Source organism: Daktulosphaira vitifoliae, unplaced genomic scaffold (assembly GCF_025091365.1).
Source record: "Daktulosphaira vitifoliae isolate Bord-2020 unplaced genomic scaffold, ASM2509136v1 Scaffold_1, whole genome shotgun sequence".
Taxonomy (NCBI): domain Eukaryota; kingdom Metazoa; phylum Arthropoda; class Insecta; order Hemiptera; family Phylloxeridae; genus Daktulosphaira; species Daktulosphaira vitifoliae.
In genome coordinates this window covers 37847951-37869224 of record NW_026099572.1, presented here as the reverse complement: position 1 = coordinate 37869224, position 21274 = coordinate 37847951, and the positions used below count along the sequence as shown (strand labels likewise).

Below are 21274 nucleotides of genomic sequence, written 5' to 3'. Positions count from 1 at the left end.
CGTGGCGTTTGGAGAGTTACAAACATACATACATACATACATGTGAAACTAATATAAGCGTGTTAAAAACGTCAGACACTCAATATACGAAAAATATGGCATAAAGCCTCCATGCTTTTTTTGACAATACTAGTATTTTTCGTTCATTATTGTTTCAAACTTATTATAAAAATTATTTTTAACTTTTTAGTTCGATATGCTTTAAAAGCGTGTTTTTCTTTTTTTTTTAACTATATTTATTTTTTACTTTTTAGTTTTTTATGACATCGCTATCGTAGTCACGGAGTGTGTATTGTCAATTATCACTATCAATAGATTTAATTTCTGTATTGTCAGTTAGTGTGTTTATAAACTCACAACAATGTAGTCTTATTACCATTGATAATAAATGCTATATGCTTGCTAATATCGTTATAAAAAACAATTAGCTATCTGTATTTGTAATTCCTTATATATTATACATGTATATTAACTCAAAAAAAATTGAATCTTTTAATGCTTATATCTAATCATAAACAATAAAAATTTGTTTATATATATATATAATATTGATGGCACGCACACGTGTACGGGTACGATAACCAAAAATAAATTTATACAGGAATAGTGTTGCCAGCATGTGATAAGCGTGGTGTGGGGTGGGGTGAATGTGTTACAACAGTCTAATCTCAAGACCATAGATGACGAGTTACGCAAGAATAATAACACGTGGCGCATGGAGTTACTAACATACATACATACAGGTGAAACTAATATAAGCGTGTTAAAAAGAACAAGTTATTTACTATCATTGTATCGTAAATGTACAGTTTAAATTAAGTAGAGTAAATTTTGTTGCACTAATTATGACCTCTTTAAAAGCTACTAATTAGCTGACGTAATATTTTATTGTGATTTGTTGCTACTAATTAGAAAAATTAATCTAGTTAATTGTGATATATAAATTTTTATTATCGAAATTGTAGTTTCTTAAGTTGATTTGTTATTGTCGTGTTCCGTGTTTTAGTTTTAGGTAGCATCTCTGGCCAGTAGCTCTGCGAATTGTGAGTAATATTATTGATTTTTGTGTTCCTTTTTGTAATTCAGTGTAATTATTATTCATTGTGATTTATTGAACAGACTATTACAAGTTTTACTAATTTATTATTTATTTCATTGTAGGTGTAAGGCTAACGATATTTTTTAGAGTTTATATTTTTATTATTGTTGATTAGCTAAATATACACTCTTGTTTTATGATTATTAAAAATATTATTACACTTAATTCAAATTTAATTTACATTAATTAATTTAAGAGTTCTAAACACACAAAACAAAAACACAATTACACATTTATTCACAACATAGATCACTGGTTTTGTCGAACTCTCCCACCTCTAATGACTTTATTTACACGTCTGATCGATATTAAGCGCGTTTGGCCGGTTCGGGTACGCATTATAATATTTGGTTCCCCTGTCCTAAAAATTTATTATACTTGTATCATAATAAAGCTATTAACGCCAACCGTTAATTTAGGAGTGTCATGGCGCAACAGAAATAGATAACAGCTAATGAATATTTATGTATATAGGACATGGATGACTATAAAAAATCAGTACTATGGTCATTAATGAATTTATTTTTAATAATTGGTTCATTTTTATTAATATTCAAATTTAATATTCTACGGAAAATTATATTGGCCAATCGATTGCCTGGTCCTCGTTGGTGGTATGTCTTAAAATTGTTACTAAATGTCATTAATCGACCAGAGTCTATCATTAAAACTATAAATGATATATATAGTCAGTAAGTTAAATTTATATTTTCGTTAAAACCTTACAGATAAAATTTGTTAAATTTTTAACTAGTAGTGGTGACTGGGAGAACTACGGTCATCTTAGCAAAAATTGTTATACCTCTTGTTCTAAGATTTTAAATGTTATGCTATTACAACAAATGGATGCATAACCATATTAGCTACATTATGTCAAAGTCTCAGATTTTTAAAACATAATCTTATATTATATATAAATATATATTTTTTTATTAATGCAAATGACCGATATTCCCCCTACCCCCGGGGAATATTGGCAATACATAAATACATGCAAAAAGATAAGGATAAAAGAATTTTTAAAAAAATCACTTAAATATAGTTCATATAAATTATAGATATATAATAATTTGCTTACCTTTAATTAAATTTCTCTAAAAAAAGTTCTTTTAGATAAATAAACGCTGAAAACTATTTTCGCACATTTAAAGGGTAAACGTTTTTTGATAATATAGTTCTAATAAGAATAAGGTTTTTTTATCATTCTTAATCTATAGATATGGTCAATATAATTTTAGATGCATGGGTTTATTAGATAATGAGATAACCGGTATTACCCACTGACCATAGTTCCCCCAGTCCTCCTATTTAAAAACACTATTAACGTAAAAAAAGATTATAATAAAATACAATTTCTTTTTTCTAACATTATATAATTTATAGATACGAAAAGTCATTATTTAAAATTTGGTTCGGACCTTTTCTTTGCATAGTTCCTACAAAACCAGAAGATATATGTGCAATTTTAAATCACCCTAATTTGCAAAAAAAAGGAATTATCCTAAATCCATTACGAGAATCTTGTGTAGGAGATAATATATCGACATTTGATGATTTACAAAAATGGAAGATTCATAGGTAATAAATAATTTTAATTATTATTCCAACCAAATCATTTGTAGAATATACTTATTTGCAAAACATTTCTCCGTCATTTTTTTATCTTATCTATTTTAAATAATATTTTCTGGTATTGTAAGAATAGATCAAATTATATAAACATTTTCATACATACGTAGTTTGAATTAAATTATTCAGTATTAATAGGATAAGAAAGATAGTTTATTGTAGAAAAACACTTTAATGGACCATTTATATTTTTTTCAAAAAAAAGTGTAATGATATAACAGTTTCCTTAATTACATAATAAATAAAATGGCATCATAATATTTTATCCAAATTAAATTCCTTGATAAATAGTTTATGTGTGTAAACTTGATACAGTTCTCTAATATAGATTTTTTAATTTCTTTCATTATTTAATTTTTATACGCTTCAGGTATGCCGCCTTTAAATGTATATCATTCAATAATGGGAAGACATTTACATCATTAATTAGTAAGGAAGCTGTGGCTCTTGTTGATTATTTTAAGCCAATACAACAGGATAAAACGAATGATTGTGAAATATATATTCCAATTCATAAAATGCACCTTAAAACCTATGAAGCAGCAATTTTTGGTGAAAATATTGCCAGGGAAATTGATGTGAATCATGATATTATTATTCAAAATATGAAAGATACATTAAACGTAATTTGTTTATAAAATTATTTATTATTTAAATATTAAGTGATATCTCAAATTCTATTTTAGCTTCTATGTGAAGCTGAGAAGGTATTGGTTTTACTAAGATGTGTTTTTTTTTTTGTGTCTGTTACCACTTTTTCTTAGCTCTCACCGAACCGAATTCTTTCAATGATACGTCAAAAGATCACAAATCGTATCTAGTCGAAGACATTACCCTCAAAAATTCCCTCGTTCCCCGTAAATGGGGAAAACCTCCCAAAATATTATAAATTTAAAAATCGCTAATTTTCGAAATTTTTTCAATTTTTTTAAATTAAAATGTCATAACTTTTTTAAAAATAACCAAATCAATATTTTTTTTTTTTATGAATACCTTAAGTATTTATCTATCGTTTGATATATTTTTGTGAACATTTGACCCTTTACCAGTCTACAGGAAGGGTCCACAAAATGGCAACTTTTTCACGATCATTTTTTTGTTAATTGTAATAAATTAATTTTTTTGTATATAGATGCATGATATTATTACCTTTCATTTGGTATATTTTTTTTATAAATCTGACCCTTTACCTGCCCATAGGGATTTAAAATGACAACTTTTTCACAAAAAATTAACTTTTTCATCTTGACTTTTGAAAATGTTCCGGAAAGTCTGACACTTATATATATATCTTAAATTAAAGGTAATATAATATACTTTATTATAGAAAAAAAAATTTGACCTCTGGACATCAAAGTTAATAAAAAAATTACGATATTTGTAAAATAATTCTTTTTTATATTTTTAACTTTATAATGCTATAACTTATTGAAAAGTGTATGGATCAACACAATTTTTTATGAGAAATAATATTTTTTAAGAATCCCTTTTTCATTCGACATACTTTATCTTAATCAGGATATTAATAAGGAACTAGCATGTCATGTAGCTTTTGGAATAATCCATCAATTTTTTAAAATTAAACACTATCTATAGATTTGCATCGAAGCGTTTTTTATGATAGTGATTTTAATCACTGTCAGATATCATTATACTTGATCCAACTATGCTACGTTACCACTGTGCTGGGTTTTATTTTTTTGTAAATTTTTTTTAGACTTAATAGAGTAATCTTTACTGCTATTATAAAAGTAATTTTACCACAAATTACGCATGTCTTTAAGTAAAAAAATATTTTGTTTTGTTTAAATGTTTATCAATATTTATAATATTTTCCCATAAAATATGTATTATAACATAAAAAGTAGATTAATAATTTTAAGTTTATCTATGATTTACAATTAAAACGAGATGATGAAAATTAAAAAAAAGAACGATAGCACAGTGGAGTCGCGGCACAGTATGGAAGTGGCATAGTTGGGACATGTATAGATGATATCTGACAATGATTAAAATCACTATAATAAGAAACGCTTCGATGCAAATCTGTAGATACTGTTAATTTTAAGAAATTGGTAGATTATTTCAAAAGCAACAATAACTTATTTTTTTTTTATTATAGCCTTTATTAAAATAATATTTAGCTCAACAATTATAAACAAAGAAAAAATAATTAAATTAGAAGTATAACAATAACAGTGCTATGTTATAATGGTATAAAGAAGTCCTCAAGAAAGATATGATTGAAGAAATAATAAAGGAAGAACGCGAATTAAGAGTATTAGCTACGGAAGAGGGATTAATATTTTGGGAGGTTAAGAAGCTGAATAGTTTATTTCTGCTGTTAATTAGGGCAGGACAATCAAAGAGAAGATGAGAAAAATCGCATAGAGCTTCACTATTATGTAGGGGACAGAAGGGAACGGAATTTAAGGAAAGATGGAATGCATAGTAAGGCAGAAGATTATTTATTTATTATAAATTATACAGGCAATAACCCAAAAAATACAATATGTATTAGACAGTTAACTGGACAGTTAGTTATGACCTAACCTAAGTCTAGAAAACTGAGAAATGATATTTCTGGATAAGTCAAGGTTATGAAACCATGGAGAATGAATAATGAAAGGAGAAATTGAGCAATAAGTCTTATTACTTTAATTTTATCCTGATTAGTTATTTGATTTTAATATATGAATAAATAATAATTATAGTAATTAAATTTAGTATGAACTTGATATTCAATAATTTAATATTATAATTTTTACAGAGATATTATAAAAATAATAAAGTAGTTATATTTTATTTTAAAGTATATTTCTTTACTTTTAACGCGTATATAAATTTAAAGGGCTTGATACAATACTTTCCAATAAAAAATATTAGTTATTTATAACAAAGTAATAAGTTTTATACAAGAAAGTTTTATCAGAAATAAAAATATACTTTTCTAATTCAACTTTTTGCGATGTTTTCAAATCTGTTATTAGACTTTTTCTATCGCTTATAATTTTTATGATATTATTACTAATTACAACATAAACTGATGGTAATGGTGTTGTGGTGTACCAAAAAGAATAAACAAAAATAGAAGAATCACGGGGGGAAAATCGAAGATCCAGTGGTGGAAATAGAAAGGGGAAATTGAAAAAGTGTTTGTAAAGACGGTAAAAGAGATGACGGTGTGGAGTGTCGAGGGAGACATAAATGATGTGGAATAGAATTGTTAGTTGTGAAAAGAATACTACAAAGGAGATTGTTGGTGAGTGTATGAGTAGAATGCCAGAAAACAAGGAAACCCGGTGGTGGGATGAGGACGTTCAAAAAATCATAGAAAGTAAGAAAAAGCAATTAAAAGTATAGCAAAAGAGCAAAAAGAGAGAAGATTGGATGGAGTATAAGCGCTTGTGCAAAGAAGCCAATTGTGCAGTAAGTAAGAAGAAGTTAAGAGGTATGATGTATTGTATGATAGGTTAGGAACAAAGGTAAGAGAGAAAAGGTCTAAAGATTATCATTATAAAACATGTTGATAATAAGGTACTCTCGAGTGATGATGATGTGAAAGAAAGGGGGACAGAGTATTTTGAAAAATTACTGAATGAGGATTACCCAAAAGAGACATTAGAGGATATTTCGTGGAATGAGGGACTAATAGATTTAATTAGTGAGAAAGAGGTATGGAAGGTTGTGGCATCAATTAAAAAGAATAAAGCAGTAGGATTAGATGAAGTGCCAATAGAAGTATGGAAAATATTTGGCGATGTTGGCATAAGGTGATTGAAGGAACTTTGGAATAAAATCGTATTAGAAAGAAAATTCCAAATGAATGGAGGAATAGTACTATGGTCCCGATATTTAAAGGTAAAGGAGACATACACGAGTGTGGAAATTATAGAGGCATAAAGATTATGAGTCATAGTATGAAAATTTGGGAAAAGATAATAGATAAGTGAATAAGAAATGAGACATCGGTATTTAAAAACCAAACCAATGGATTTATGCCTGGTAAGTTAACAATGGAGCCAGTATTTTTTGTGAGGCAACTAATAGAAAAGTTTAGGGAAAAGAAGAAAAAGCTGTGTATGGTATTTATAGATTTGGAGAAAGCGTATGACAGAGTACCGAAAGAGGTTTTAAAGTGGGCATTAATGAGAAAAGGAGTCCCGAAAAGGTACATTAATATAATAGAGGATATGTATGATGGCACTTGGTGCTGTGAGGTGCTAGAGGTGCTGTGGTGCATGTTGTTTGCTGATGATATAGTGTTGATAGGAGAAAATAGTGGGGAAATTAATCAAAAGCTAGAATTGTGGAGATCAGCTCTTGAAGAAAAGGGTTTAAGAATAAGTAGAAGTAAGACAGAGTATATAGAGTACGAGTTTGACAAAGGAGAACACGAGGTAGGTGAAATGAGGAGGTCAGTGACAATAGGCGAGGACGTGATTGGAGAGGTGGAAAGTTTTAAGTATTTAGGGTCAGTTGTGCAAAAGAGTGGTGGTATTGACGAGGATGTAAGACAAAGAATTTAGTGTGGGTGGTTGAAGTGGAAAGAAGCGTCTGGTGTCTTATGCGATAAAAGAATTCCAATGAGTCTGTAAGGTAAATTCTACAAGACTGTAATAAGGCCAGCTATGATGTATGGTTCAGAGTGTTGGGCGGTTGAAAAAAAAGTAGAGTNGTTGGGCGGTTGATAAGAAAGTAGAGCAGAGAATAAGTGTAGCAGAGATGAGAATGCTTAGTTGGATGAGTGGAGTGACTAGAAAAGATAGAATAAGGAACGAGCATATAAGAGGAAGTATTGGTGTAGCGTCAATCGTGGAAAAGATAAGAGAAAATAGACTTAGATGGTTTGGTCATGTTATGAGGAAAGAAGAATCGGAAGCTGTAAAAACAGTTATAAAAAAGAATGTTGAAGGAAGAAGAGGTAGAGGAAGACCAAAAAAGAGATGGAGGGATTTTATTGAATGCGATATGAGGACAGCTGATGTGAGCGTAGGAGATCGTGTCAGGTGGAAACTTAGAATAAGGGTGGCCGACCCCAAGTATTTGGAATTAAAGCAAAAAAAAAACAAAAGATTACCAGAAATTCCGGTGGCAATTGACATAATATGATTGTTGTTTGGGAATGTACAATTTAGCGTTTAGTTGGGTTTAAACAATATAGCGTCAAATCAATTACCTACTCTATCGGTTGTATATTAATATACACTACACTTTAATGATACAATAAATAAAATTTAATAAATAAACTCACACATACACACATATGCATTTATAACATTGTGTCTAATGTAAGTATAACATGATAAAAAGTAACCGTAAAATGAAAAAAATGGAATATAAATTTTAGTACTCATATTAAATGTAATGTAACTCGAAAAATATTTATTTAAATGAAAAATATAAGATAATTTTTTTATTTATAATTGTCTTTTAAACAACTTTTGTACGAAATTTTTTTTTGTAAGTTAAATATTTGTTGAGAAAATTAAAAAGCTCATATTTTTGAACTTATGCGACTTAAATTTATTTAATAAACTCACACAGTTTAGGATAAGGGTGGCCGACCCAAGTAGTTGGGATTAAGGCGAGGAAGAAAAAGAAGATAATATTAACTAATAATATCACTGAACAAAATTTAAAATAAAGAAATGCTTTATTGTATTTGAAGGTTTGATGAAACAATAATTAAGTGGTCTTAAAAATAAATGTATCACAAAGTGAGACATCAATAATACATGTATTGTGTACTCAGATCATTTTTTTAGAAATTTAGAATTCTGATCATGATTGTGCTACTTAATAAATTAAAATAATTAAAGATTTCAAATTATTTTTCTTATAAAGAAGGATAGGATGGATATGAATGGAAATAAAACTAAGTTTTTATACTTTGAACAAATGAAACATAAAATATAAGGATTTTTAGGAATAGCAACAGCTTTAAACGTATAATAAAATTCACATGACACAAATGGTTTTCATGATAACCTATAACTTCGAGTTATGATTTTTTTAAGTAATCCTAATCCTAGGGCACACTTAAATCTGAGAAACTTAAGTTTAAACTTAAGTGGTATAAAATGAGATTGCTTCTTATAATATACATCAATTTAATACACCATGTTAAATATTAAATCATTAACATATATTTATAGTGTATGGGAAAAAAAATTAATTTCATCATAATCTGAAAGTTTTGATATTACATTTTTTACTTAGTTTATGTTAGGTCTAACATAAAATTTGCTATAGTACTACATTTATTTGAAGTTTAATAGTTTAGTTTAATTAAATTTTTGAACTTGTTGCTTAAAATATTTTCATTTATAACTTAGTTTCTATTATTGAAATTTGAAATAATAAATTCGGTAGTTCACTATATACTAGAGTGTAGTAAATTAAGAATTTAAATATTTATTAAAACTTTTAATGTTTTATTATTTAATTGTATTCAGAATCAATATCCAAATATATTAAAAATAATTGATCATATTCTATAATATTCCAAATTTTTTTGTAACATGTACAGGAGGACCTAAGAAGCTTGTTATAGCAATATAAATTTAAAAACATAAAATCTAAAATTTATTTATGGAAATCATACGTTTTTCTTAAATTTTGATGTCTGTTTTCACTACGAAGACAAGTCCAGAGGTCAATTTTTTTTTTAATTAAAGTATATTTTATAAGCTTTAATTTAAAATATATATAAAAGTTTCAGTCTTTCCGGAAAATTTTCAATAGTTAAGTTGAAAAAGTTACCATTTTGAAACCCTCCCTTTGGGCAGGTAAAGGATCAAATGTTCACAAAAATATATTAAATGATAGTTAAACACCTATGGTATTTAGAAAAAAAAATTATATTGATTTGTTCATTTTTAAAAAAATATGGCAGTTATAAGAAAAAAAAAATTAAAAAAGTCGAAAATTACCGATTTTAAAAATTTTAACTTTTTGGGGAATTTCCTCCATTTACGGGGAATGAGTTAATTTTTTTCATTTTTTGAGGGTAATGTCTTCGACTAGATACAATTTATGATCTTTTGACCTATTGTTCATCAAATTTGGCTCAGTGAGAGCTGATATTGAGTGGTATCAGACACAAAAAAAATCACATCATAGTAAAATTAATACCTTGGTAGCTTTGCATCGAAGCTAAAAAGTTGTGATAATTTTATACAAAATGACTAATTTTTTTATATAGTATTTAATGATACTGATTTGTTTTATGTTAGATAATAATTTATAGGATTTTCAATCCATGGTATTTCAATAAGTCTATTTTTAAAATATCAACGTTTTATAAAAAAAACATAAAAAATATCATTATATTACACAATTATATTAATAAGTTATTCAAGAGAAGTGAAATAGAGAAAGTTAAGGAAAATATTGATAAAACTAAAGGAAATACGTTTATTGAAATAATGGAAAAATTTGACGATTTGACAGATGAAGATACTCGAAATTTAGCTCACGTCTTTCTTGGAGGTATATTCGTGTAAAATAAATATAAAATCTTATTTTAAATATTTTTATTTTGTAATTTTTAGCTGGATCTGATACCGCATCTATTACGATTTCTAATATAATATTCTTAATGTCTTATCATTCAGATATTCAAAATATGGTAAAATTACTATTCTTCTAACAATTGAATATTTTATTTGTGAACTTTAATGATAAGGTATTTGTGGAACAAAACATGATATTTTCAAGTGGAGATCCCAATCGTAGACCGACTTACGAGGATTTGCATCAAATGAAATACCTTGAACAAGTTATTAATGAAACTCTTCGAATCCGCTCATCTACACCCTTCACTGTCCGATATATTGAAGAAGAAATTTCAGTTGGAGGTTACTTATTACCTGCAGGTAATAGATAATAAACTAGTAAAACTTTATTCTATATAAAACACTTCGATTCGAAAAAATAAATTTCTATTTTCGGACTATTGAATAAATAAAATTAATAATAAGAGAGAATAGAAGAAAATTTTGAATTTCTTGACTATATCTGCTAATTTGACTACCTAGCACTATGTCGATTGGAGCACATATTCATATTTTTGTTCCTCGCCTTTATTGCAATTACTTGAGGTCAGCCACTCTTATCCTAAACTTTCATTTGACATGATCTCCCACGTAATCTACGCACGAATTAGCCGTCCTCATATCGTATTCGATAACATCCCTCCGTCTCTTTTTTGGTCTTCCTTCCTTTTTTTCTTTCAACATTTATCTCCATTACTGTTCTCACAACTTCCTCTTTCCTCATAATATGACCAAATCATATAAGTTTATTTTCTTTCATCTTATCCACGACTGACGCTATACTTATACTCTCTCTTATATGTTCGTTCCTTATCCTATTATATCTAGTCACTATACTCATCCATCTAATCATTCTCATCTTTACAACACTTAATCTCTGCTCTACTTTCTTGTCATTTAGAACTTAACTTTCAGCCTCATTGAAGTTATCTTATCTCATAACACACCAAATGCTTATCTCCATTTCACCCACCCGCACTTATTCCTGATCGTATGGATGGATCACACATTTATTTTTTTTTTATTTATAAAGTACGTTTTAAATTCACTTATTTAATATAAGTTAAAAGTTGTCAGACTTTCAATCATAATAAATTAAGTTGAAATAAAAATTTTGATATGCGTTGGTCTCTTTTATACCTTTCTATTCTTAGGTTTTTTAATTTTGTTGATGTAGTGTGATTATTTACAGGAAGTATACTACTAATTTGTATTGGCAATTTACATAAAAGTCATTTGTACTATAAAGATCCAGAAAAATTTAACCCAGATAACTTTTCACCAGATGAATGTCTGAGTCGACATCCTAATTCATTTATGCCATTTGGATTAGGGCCAAGAAATTGTGTAGGTAAACGTTTTGCAATGATACAAATGAAAGTAATAATATCTACATTAATTCGAAATTACCATTTTCACTTTTCTGAAAAATACTCAAAACCAGAAGACTTTAAAGCAACTTATTCAATTACACAAACTTTTGATGAAGGATGTTACGTCAAATTCAAACAAAGAGAAAATAACATATATCCTGTTTGATGTTTTACTGTTATTTAATCATTTCATTTTTATCTACTACGTTTGTATGAGTGTTTATATATTCTAAAGTTGAAGAAACTATTTTCTTATGTTGTTACAAAAAGGCTAAAATTACTTTTTTTCAAATATTTATAGAGCCATAGACATTTATAAAATATGTATTAACATTGTATATAAAATATAATTAAATTATACAAAAATTAACATGATACATAATATACAGGTGGCCCACCACTCACTGACAACTTAAATAAATTTTGATCCAGTTAATATTTTTAGCTGATTTTTTTTTTGAATAATAGTTAACATTAGGTCTATAGCTATTNATTTTTAGTTGATTTTTTTTTTAAATAATAGTTATACGTTAGGTCTATAGCTATATCTCAATAATTATTTTTTTTACATTTTATTAAAAATATTAATTATTTTTAAATTTTAAATAAAATGTAAAAAAAAAATCTAAGATAGCTATTTTGTAGAGTAGAATTTAAGAAAAGTTTTAATAAAAAAATATCTTATTAATATTCAGTAGTAAATATTCTGTAGCATTTTAAAATTTGTGAAAATTTGAATTTTCATGTATTATTTTACGGTGTTAAACATTGAAATACGTATTGAGAAAAGGACAGAAGAAAACACTATCTTTTCATGATTACTATAATTTACAACCTTGGCATTAATACCATGATAAGAAATTTGATAAGGCAATTGTTGCTTATCACTCTTATTCAAAAGTATGTCATTTTCATGGAAAAAGTTACACACCTCCAAATAATAGCTCAAAAATTTTTTTTTTTTGGTAATTTTTGAGATTTTTTCTCATGATAATATTGTGAAACTATAATGACGTAACTGTTACATAATATCCTCATTCTAAAAATCCTAAAACGAAAAATAAGGATTTTTTTTTCAAAACTACGCAATACGAAATAAAAATGGGTTTTTCATAAAAATTTTATATAAGTGATTAGGCAATAATAAGAAACTCAATTAATTTAAGTTGTGCAAAAAAAAAAAGAAGACCACGATGTGGAGTTTTACTTAGAATTGTTTATTCAATAAAATAAAAGTTTTTACAGTATATTATGTATACCAATTAACACTTATTGAAAACAAAAAAAAATACTATTACATTAGATATTGAAATTTTAGTATTCATCTTGATACCATTTAAAATAATTGCACCTTTGTGGGTTCGTGCGCGGTTTTGCACAGTAGTAATACGGTCTGTCCTTATTACTTCCTGTACTAGTAATGCATAATGATGCTTGGGTATGACAATTACAGTTGTGATAATCTTCAGCCATGTATTTAAAGTATCGACAACGCGTTGGATCAGTATAATCTATACGACACACGACAAATTGCGTATTACTCGATTCTAAATAACTATTAGGTTTATCCCGAATATTTACATTTAAACCACAATGACATTTGTACAAAGTTCCATCATACATCCATCGATTCATAGTGAGAAAGAAATAACTAAAAATAGTTAAAGAATTAAGCTGTTTGAAAGTAAAACAGTATATCATGATCTTTATTACCAACTGTCAAATATAAAAATGTGTTAGCCAACGGGCTCCTATAATAACGGTTGGCCCGTATGACTGATATGGTAATAATCAACACAGAAAAAAGAAATGAATTAAACAAATGTATACCCAAATATAATAAAAGAGATTGATATTCGTACAATTCCTATTTGCATATATTATAAAAATAAAAATATGGTGTTTTGTTCCGTTTTATAATAAATATAACTAATAAATATCAACAATATAATGGGCGTCCCCAAGTACAAATGTAGCTACAACTAATAGACTTAACTATAAATAAATTTACATACAATATTATAACAGGATTTAACTCGTTCTATTTACTGTTTTGAATGTCTTTCATGTGGTAGCTTCAACTTTGACAATGACAGTCTAACAATAACGGAATAAACCGGTGTTCAAGCTTTCACCAATAACTCCAAACTTAATAAGACCACAACTCTTAAACAAGTCTTTCACGGCTATATACAATAGGCCGGATAACAACAATATGGTAATAAAGAACAAAAAAACACGCGTACGTCGATTACGTAAACGGGTGTTATAATACCATATAGCGCACAGACTCATTAACAAATGTCCACCGTAGCTAATCAGCCGACAGACTGATTGACCGTGAAACATATTTGGCTTGGTATTGTCAAAGGCCGCCGTATACTTTCACGGTCAAATATTATCACCACTACCTCCGTGTTCAACCGGTACACGTTATCAATGCCGACTGATACAGAGAAGATAACATGTGCTGTTTTGAACAAAATGCATTATCATAATTTAAAAAATGCAAAAAATTTTATAAATAATTAAAATTGAAACTGATACTGTATGTATAAAATGTATCAGCAATACCATTTCAGCAACAGTTTAAATTGCGCGGTGCGACGTAAATTTTTTTATTTAAGTACCTACACACATATAAATATTTTTTTTAGTATAATTAAATAAATAAAATTCGATTAATACATCATCGAGAATAATTTTTCTAATGAATTAATGCAAAAAAACAAAAAGAACAGCAGTATATAACAAAATTTGTCAATGATGGTTGAAAACTTTGAAAGCTCATAACTTTTAAACTGGACTTCGCCGACAAAATTTTTTATATATTCTTAGTCAGTATAAATTAAAGAATTAAATTTAAAGAATCAATTAAAAAAAAAAAAAATGAAAAAACTCGATGGGGTGGTAAAATGCATTTAAGCCTAGACTTATAAGGATTATTACACAAATGATAGGTACATCATGCATATATATAAAAAAAAATTTATATTGATTTGGTTATTTTTAAAAAAGTTATGGCAATTTTAAGTAAAAAAAATTGAAAAAATTTCGAAATTAGCGATTTTTAAATTTGTAATTTTATTGGAGATTTTCCTTATTTACGGGGAACGAGGGAAATTTTTCCAGTTTTTGAGGGTAATTTCTTCGACTAGATACGATTTGTAATCTTTTGACGTATCATTGAAAGAAATCGGTTCGGTGAGAGCTGAGAAAAAGTGGTAACAGAAAAAAAAAAAAAAAAAAACACATCTTCGTGAAACCAATACCATCTCAGCTTCGCATCGAAGCTAAAAAATTTTGAGAATCCGAGCACGATAAGTAAGTTTTCTGGAAGAGCGTTTTTTTCCTTGTTCTATGATATAATAAGATGTTTGCTAATTATATAATACTTGTTAAACATTCAACATATTACAATAATTGATCATAAAATTCGTCGCCTTGTAATAAAAAGATTTTCTAATAGTTTCTGATACCAACCAAAGTATTGTTTTGTTATCGGGTTGTGTGATCTATCTGTTTTTGTATAGTCTGTAATTTTTATGTTAGCGGCCATTGTGGTGCTGCAGTCAATGGGTGTTACCAGATTCCATGACAGTTTGATAGATATTACTATTACTGATGATACTAGGTTGTAGTATTGGTCATGACAAAATAGATAGGTATGTCAGCAACTTTGTGATACGCAACCCACTCTGTTAATACCAGGGTGAGTAATAATATCTCGCATACCCGATGATTAATAAGAAAGGATCTTTGTATTTAAATTTATACAGAAAGAAGACTGTGGTTGTTGGCTCACATAAAAATAAGTTTATACAAATAACAATAAACAATTCAGTACAAAATGACAAATTTTATAATCAAAACATCCGTGTGATATAACAATAATTTATATAAATGTAACAGTAACTGCCAAACTCACCAATCAGATTTTTGTATACAATTATTATATGCCAATGTTCATAGGTAAATATTTTAATCTAATGATTTGCAATTGAAAGTATTAAACATAATCCGTGCAATTTAAATAAAATAATAGAAAACGTCATCCGTGTGACTTACAAAATAGAAAATGCCATCCGTGTGACTTACAACATAGAAAAACAACTGTCTGAAAAAACAAAGAAAAAAAAGAAAAATGATACTAAATCTTATTAGATACACATGTCGATCGGCAATGATAACCGGCCGACGCCGCCCAGCAACCGGGAGAGGAAGGGAGGACGAGTGGACAGAACTGAATAAGCGCGCTATCTAGTATTTTTAAGCAGCGCGAACATCTCGCCTCCCTTTAAGCATTGTGCTTCAATGCACTTAACAATATGGCAATGGGCATATCTTGACAGCAGGTCGTTTCAGTTGGTTACCATTGGCTAGTCTTACTGTAACCACTCAAACTATCTTGTCCTTTCCCGGATGCACAGCTTCTATTCTTACCATAGGCCATTTTAATGGTGGTGCATTATCTTCCTTTAAAATTGCTAATGATCCAATAGGAATAGGTTTTTCATCCTTCAACCACTTATTCTTCACCTGTAACGAAGACAAATATTCCATTCTCCATCTACGCCAAAAGTCTTGCATTGTTTTTTGCATCAATGACCATTTTCGTACTCGATTTGCTGGTATATCCAAAAGATCCGGTTCTGGTATCACCTGAGCAGGTCCACCAATTAAAAAATGACTAGGTGTTAGAACATTAAAATCGCACGGATCTGAAGATAACGGTGTTAAGGGTCTTGAGTTCAAGCACGCTTCAACTTGAGCAAGTACGGTACACAACTCTTCAAAATTAAAACTCGTGCCCAAAATAGTGCGTACCAAATGATACTTACAGGACTTGACGGCCGCTTCCCAAACGCCTCCAAAGTGTGGCGCTGATGGTGGTATAAAAATCCATTGTATACCTTCATCAAGCAGTTCATCATATACAGTTCTTCCAGATCTTTGTTTTGCATAATATTTGATTATTTCACGTCTAGTTCCCACGAAATTAGTGGCATTATCGGACCAAATATGAGATGGAAAACCACGTCATGAAATGAAACGTCGTAAACAAGCCATGAAGGCATCTGCACTCAGATCGTTGACGGGTTCGAGATGTACAGCTTTGGTAGATAGACAAACAAACACACTAACATAAGTCTTGATTAATGTTCTCTTACGTATTCCAACCTTAATCATAATAGGACCTGCGAAATCAATTCCAGTGTGCGTAAACGGCCGATTTGCGGTCACTCGCGCAGCTGGTAACTGCCCCATTAATGGTTGCATTGGAATGGGCTTCGCTCGAAAACATTTTACACACTTGTTAACGGTTATGCGTGCTATGTCTCTGCCTCTTAATGGCCAAAAATGTGCACGAATATTTGCAAGTAAACCTTGAGGACCGATATATAGGAACTTCTTATGGTAGGCTTCGAATATCATTTGAGTCACCCGATGATTGCGTGGTAGCAACGCTGGATGTTTCTAGTTCAAATCTAATTTAGAATGTTTCAAACGACCTCCAACTCGCAATATCCTTTTGTCAAGGAACGGCGATAAATTTTTTAACGGTCCCTTAGTTACGGAATTACCCTTGCTTAATTCTTGTATCTCTGCTGAAAAAGCCTGTTGCTGAGCAAATTTAATCCAGATATCACGTGAGTCATAAGCTCAATAACACTAAGAGGACCTGTTCCTGGTTGAGGTGATGTAGGTTTCGCTCTACGACGAACCCAGGCAATAAACCGCTTCCATATGGCAGTCATGCGCAACAACTTGTGCCAGGTCGAAAAATATTGAAGTAACCTATTATCTACGGGAGCAGTCGTTGTGAGAGTAAACTTAACAGGCCGTCGTTCATTTGACACTTCTTTAGAAACCGTATATGATTCGGATGTGATTGGCCAATCTTCTTCGACGCCTCTAAGAAAAGCAGGACCATTCCACCATAGGTCCGAGTACAACAACGCGTCTACATTTATTCCACGCGAAAGGGGATCTGCGGGGTTACAATCGGTAGGAACGTGTCTCCACCTTTCATTACCGATCGCATCTAAAATTTGAGTAACACGATTAGCCACGTACGTCTTCCATTGGGCGGGAGTACCCTGAATCCAAGCTAAGACCACCGTTGAATCACACCAACAATACACGTCCTTTGAATTAAAATTGCTCAATTTGACGATTCGATTCATTAACTCAGCTAATAACAGTGCGCCGGAAAGTTCCAATCGTGGTATAGTTAAAGTTTTGGTAGGCGCAATCCGTGATTTGGCACATAATAATCGAACTGTCCATAAATTTAGTCTTTGCTGACGTAAGCAAATGCAAGCACCATAAGCACTTTGGGGCGCATCACAAAAGCCATGTAGTTCCATTGTGCCTTGACCATCCGTTTTAACCGCACGAGGTATCCTTAACTAGTGCAGTCCTTCTAACTCTTGAATATAAGTAGCCCACCTGACTTGCAACTCTTCGGGCAGAACATCGTCCCAATTCAAACTGATCTGCCACAATTCTTGCAAAAACACCTTTCCTCGGATTAAGACGGGACCTAAAAAGCCAAGTGGATCAAATACGCTATTTAGTGTTGATAACAAATCTCTTTTGGTTTTAACGCTTCTTGCTGTTCTTTCCTTATTCAAGAACTTCAATTCATCGGTTATGGGACATCAAATAAGCCCTAGAGAACTCACTGTCATATCCAAGCTAAGTTCTAAAAAATAATGCTTTTCCGAAGAAGCACACGCAAAATGTTCGCGTAATTCCTCAGCATTTGAACACCATTTACGCAGGTGCATACCACCATTTCCTAATATTTTAGAAACCTCCTGATACAGGGTCTTTATATCCTACATGCTGTCAGCACCGCTAAGGTAATCATCCATATAAAGTCTTGTAGTATTGATAAGCTTGCCTTAGGATATTCAGTAGCGCTGCCAAGTGCTAACTCCTTAAGAACTCTAGTGGCTAAAAGCGAAGCGGGAACCGTCCCATAAGTTACAGTATTAAGTACATAATGTTGTAAAGGCTTGACAGGTGCATCGCGCCATAATATTCTTTGAAAATGTCGATCATTCTCATGGACGAGGACCTGACGGTACGGATACCTTAGATATTTACCTATCATTTTATATATTTTTGTGAACATTTGACCCTTTAATAGCCCACAGGAATGGTNCCCTTTAACAGCCCAAAGGATGGGGTTTCAAAATGGTAACTTTTTTACAATAACTTTTTTACAAAAAATTAACTTTTGAAAATGTTCCGGAAAGACTGACACTTTTATATATACCTTAAATTAAAGCTAATATAATATACTTTAATTTGAAAAAAAAATATTTGACCTCTGGACTTGTCTTCATGGTGAAAATGACTACCGTATGCAAAAATATGCTATTTTTGTGAAAAAATTCTTGATATTATATTTTACATTTTTTAACATTATGTTGCTATAACTTTTTAAAAAATGCATGAATCAACTTTATTCTTTAATGATAAATACTTTATATATACTTCTTTCATTCGACATACTTTTTTTTAAAATCGGACCATTTCCCTTTATACAGGGGGGGTGCAAACCTTTTAAAATGCGTATAGAAAGTAGAACTTTTTCAACTTAACTTTTGAAAATGTTCCGGAAAGACTGACACTTTTATATATATCTTAAATTAAAGCTTATGTAATATACTTTAATTTGAAAAAAAAAAATTTGACCTCTGGACTTGTCTTCGTGGTGAAAACGGACATCAAAGTTAAAGAAAAACGTACGATTTCCGTGAAAAAAATCTCGATTTTATATGTTATATTATTTAATTTATATTTTATATAACTTTTGGAAAAATGTATGGATCTATATTATTATTTTTTTATAATAAATATTGATATACCCCTTTCATCTGGCACGCTTTTTTTGTAAATCGGATCATACCCCTTTAACAAGGGGGGTCAAAACTTTAAACATGCGTATTGTTACTACGATATTTTCAATTTAATTTTTGAAAGTATTCCGGAAATACTGACACTTTTAAATATATCTTAAATTAAAGCTTATGTAATATACTTTAATGTGAAAAAAAAAAATTTGACCTCTGGATTTGTCTTCATGGTAAAAATGACTACCGTATGCAAAAATATGCTATTTTTGTGTTAAAATTCTGGGTTTTGTATTTTATTTTATTTTAAAATACCTGACAAGGGGAGTACAGATTTTCATAAATATTATATAAATAAAAAATTAATATAGCATAGAAAGTTCAACTTATTTAAATTTGTTAGCTTCTTTTAAATCTAGAAAAATAACTTTGAAATTTAAATTAACTTAAATAGCTAATTTTTTCAACTGACGGTATTGACGTACAGTTGCCGAGTTGGTAAAACATATGTTTTACACGCTTGGGGTACGAGGTTCCAACCCGCGTATGTCAATGAATTTTTTGCATTTTTTCTTAATTTTTTTTAAGTAAGTATAAATTTNTTTGCATTTTTTCTTAATTCTTTTTAAGTTAGTATAAATTTTAACTCGTTTGATTTTTATCTCATTTAGATTCAATAACTTCAATAAAGATCAAGGATCCCATCACTTTAGTCGCCCCTTTCAAGAAGAAATTTCTTATTTGTATTAAAATTATTTTACTATATTTTAAATTTTAGCTTTGATGCAAAGCCGAGAAGATATTTTTTTGTGACTATCATTTATTTTCTCTGCTCTAACTTGACCTACTTTTTTCAACGATACGTCAAATGACTACAATTCGTATCTAGTTGAAGATATTACCCTCAAAAATTGAAAAAAAAATTCTAATTTATCAATTAAACAGTTAGTTATTACATCGTCTCCATAAAGACAATTAAAATCATTAATTTCTAATGTTTTCAAAATATTTATTAACGAATGAAGTTTGATATGATAGGTTTCAACTACCAAATTAAATAATTTTACTTAGTAATTTAATAATTTTTTTACTCTATTTGTGTGTGCTACTACAGGACTATAATATTACAAATTTTTTTGTAACATGTTGCTATATAAATCATTTCTAAAAAAAATGATTATTTTAGCTTCGATGCGAAACTGAGAAGGTATTGGTTTTACTAAGATGTGTTTATTTATTTATTTTTTTTTTTTGTGTCTGTTACCACTTTTTCTCAGCTCTCACCGAACCAATTTCTTTCAATGATACGTCAAAAGATCACAAATTGTATCTAGTCGAAGACATTACTCTAAAAATTGAAAAAAATTCCTTCGTTCCCCGTAAATGGGGGAAACCTCCAAAAAAATTACAAATTTAAAAATCGCTAATTTTCGAAATTTTTTCAATTTTTTTTACTTAAAAGTGCCATAACTTTTTCAAAAATGAACATATCAATATAATTCTTTTTTATATAGATGCATAATATCATTACCTTTCGTTTGGTATATTTTTTTCATAAATTTAACCCTTAACCTGCCCACAAGAGGGGATTTAAAATGACAACTTTTTAAAAAAAAATTAACTTTTTCAACTTAACTTTTGAAAATGTTCCGGAAGGTCTGACACTTTTATATATATCTTAAATTAAAGCTAATGTAATATTCTTTATAATGGTAAAAAAAAATTTCGGACTTTATTTTATCTTCA

At 29.4% G+C, this 21274-nt stretch overlaps 2 protein-coding genes and 1 long non-coding RNA gene across 8 annotated transcripts; 1 reads left to right on the top strand and 2 right to left on the bottom strand.

The window, feature by feature from the left end:
• Positions 1-596: 596 nt before the first annotated feature.
• On the top strand, positions 597-12098 carry LOC126895462 (cytochrome P450 4C1-like). Of its 6 annotated transcripts, none has more exons than XM_050667329.1 (9): positions 598-1043; positions 1574-1791; positions 2483-2677; positions 3099-3351; positions 9967-10222; positions 10285-10361; positions 10419-10608; positions 11480-11634; positions 11732-12098. In XM_050667329.1, exons 2-9 carry the CDS (start codon positions 1577-1579, stop codon positions 11891-11893), a joined length of 1503 nt encoding a protein of 500 aa, XP_050523286.1. In that variant the 5' UTR covers positions 598-1043; positions 1574-1576; the 3' UTR covers positions 11894-12098. The 6 variants fall into 6 exon arrangements, with proteins under 6 accessions (XP_050523288.1, XP_050523286.1, XP_050523287.1 ...); XM_050667330.1 differs by having other exon boundaries at positions 600-1043; positions 11480-11638; XM_050667328.1 differs by having other exon boundaries at positions 604-743; positions 11480-12098.
• Positions 12099-12863: 765 nt separating this feature from the next.
• Positions 12864-14094, bottom strand: LOC126895469 (uncharacterized). Its single transcript, XR_007701662.1, has 3 exons — positions 13676-14094; positions 13242-13311; positions 12864-13171 (listed from the first exon to the last, which is right to left on the bottom strand). It is a non-coding gene; the product is annotated as an uncharacterized LOC126895469 (long non-coding RNA).
• Positions 14095-16058: 1964 nt separating this feature from the next.
• Positions 16059-17096, bottom strand: LOC126910575 (uncharacterized). The gene is made up of 2 exons (XM_050693245.1): positions 16975-17096; positions 16059-16644 (listed from the first exon to the last, which is right to left on the bottom strand). Exons 1-2 carry the CDS (start codon positions 17094-17096, stop codon positions 16059-16061), a joined length of 708 nt encoding a protein of 235 aa, XP_050549202.1.
• Positions 17097-21274: the final 4178 nt, after the last annotated feature.

What these genes read in the sequence shown, in the direction of transcription:
- LOC126895462 (XM_050667328.1), top strand. Translation starts at nt 1,577, where the DNA reads ATGGATGACTATAAAAAATCAGTACTATGGTCATTAATGAATTTATTT. An exon ending in CAAAAATGGAAGATTCATAG is followed by an intron (nt 2,678 to 3,098) that starts GTAATAAATAAT and finishes TATACGCTTCAG; the next exon opens with GTATGCCGCCTTTAAATGTA. An exon ending in AGCTCACGTCTTTCTTGGAG is followed by an intron (nt 10,223 to 10,284) that starts GTATATTCGTGT and finishes TGTAATTTTTAG; the next exon opens with CTGGATCTGATACCGCATCT.
- LOC126910575 (XM_050693245.1), bottom strand. Translation starts at nt 17,096, where the DNA reads ATGATATTCGAAGCCTACCATAAGAAGTTCCTATATATCGGTCCTCAA. An exon ending in GCACGCATAACCGTTAACAA is followed by an intron (nt 16,645 to 16,974) that starts GTGTGTAAAATG and finishes CGTGGGAACTAG; the next exon opens with ACGTGAAATAATCAAATATT.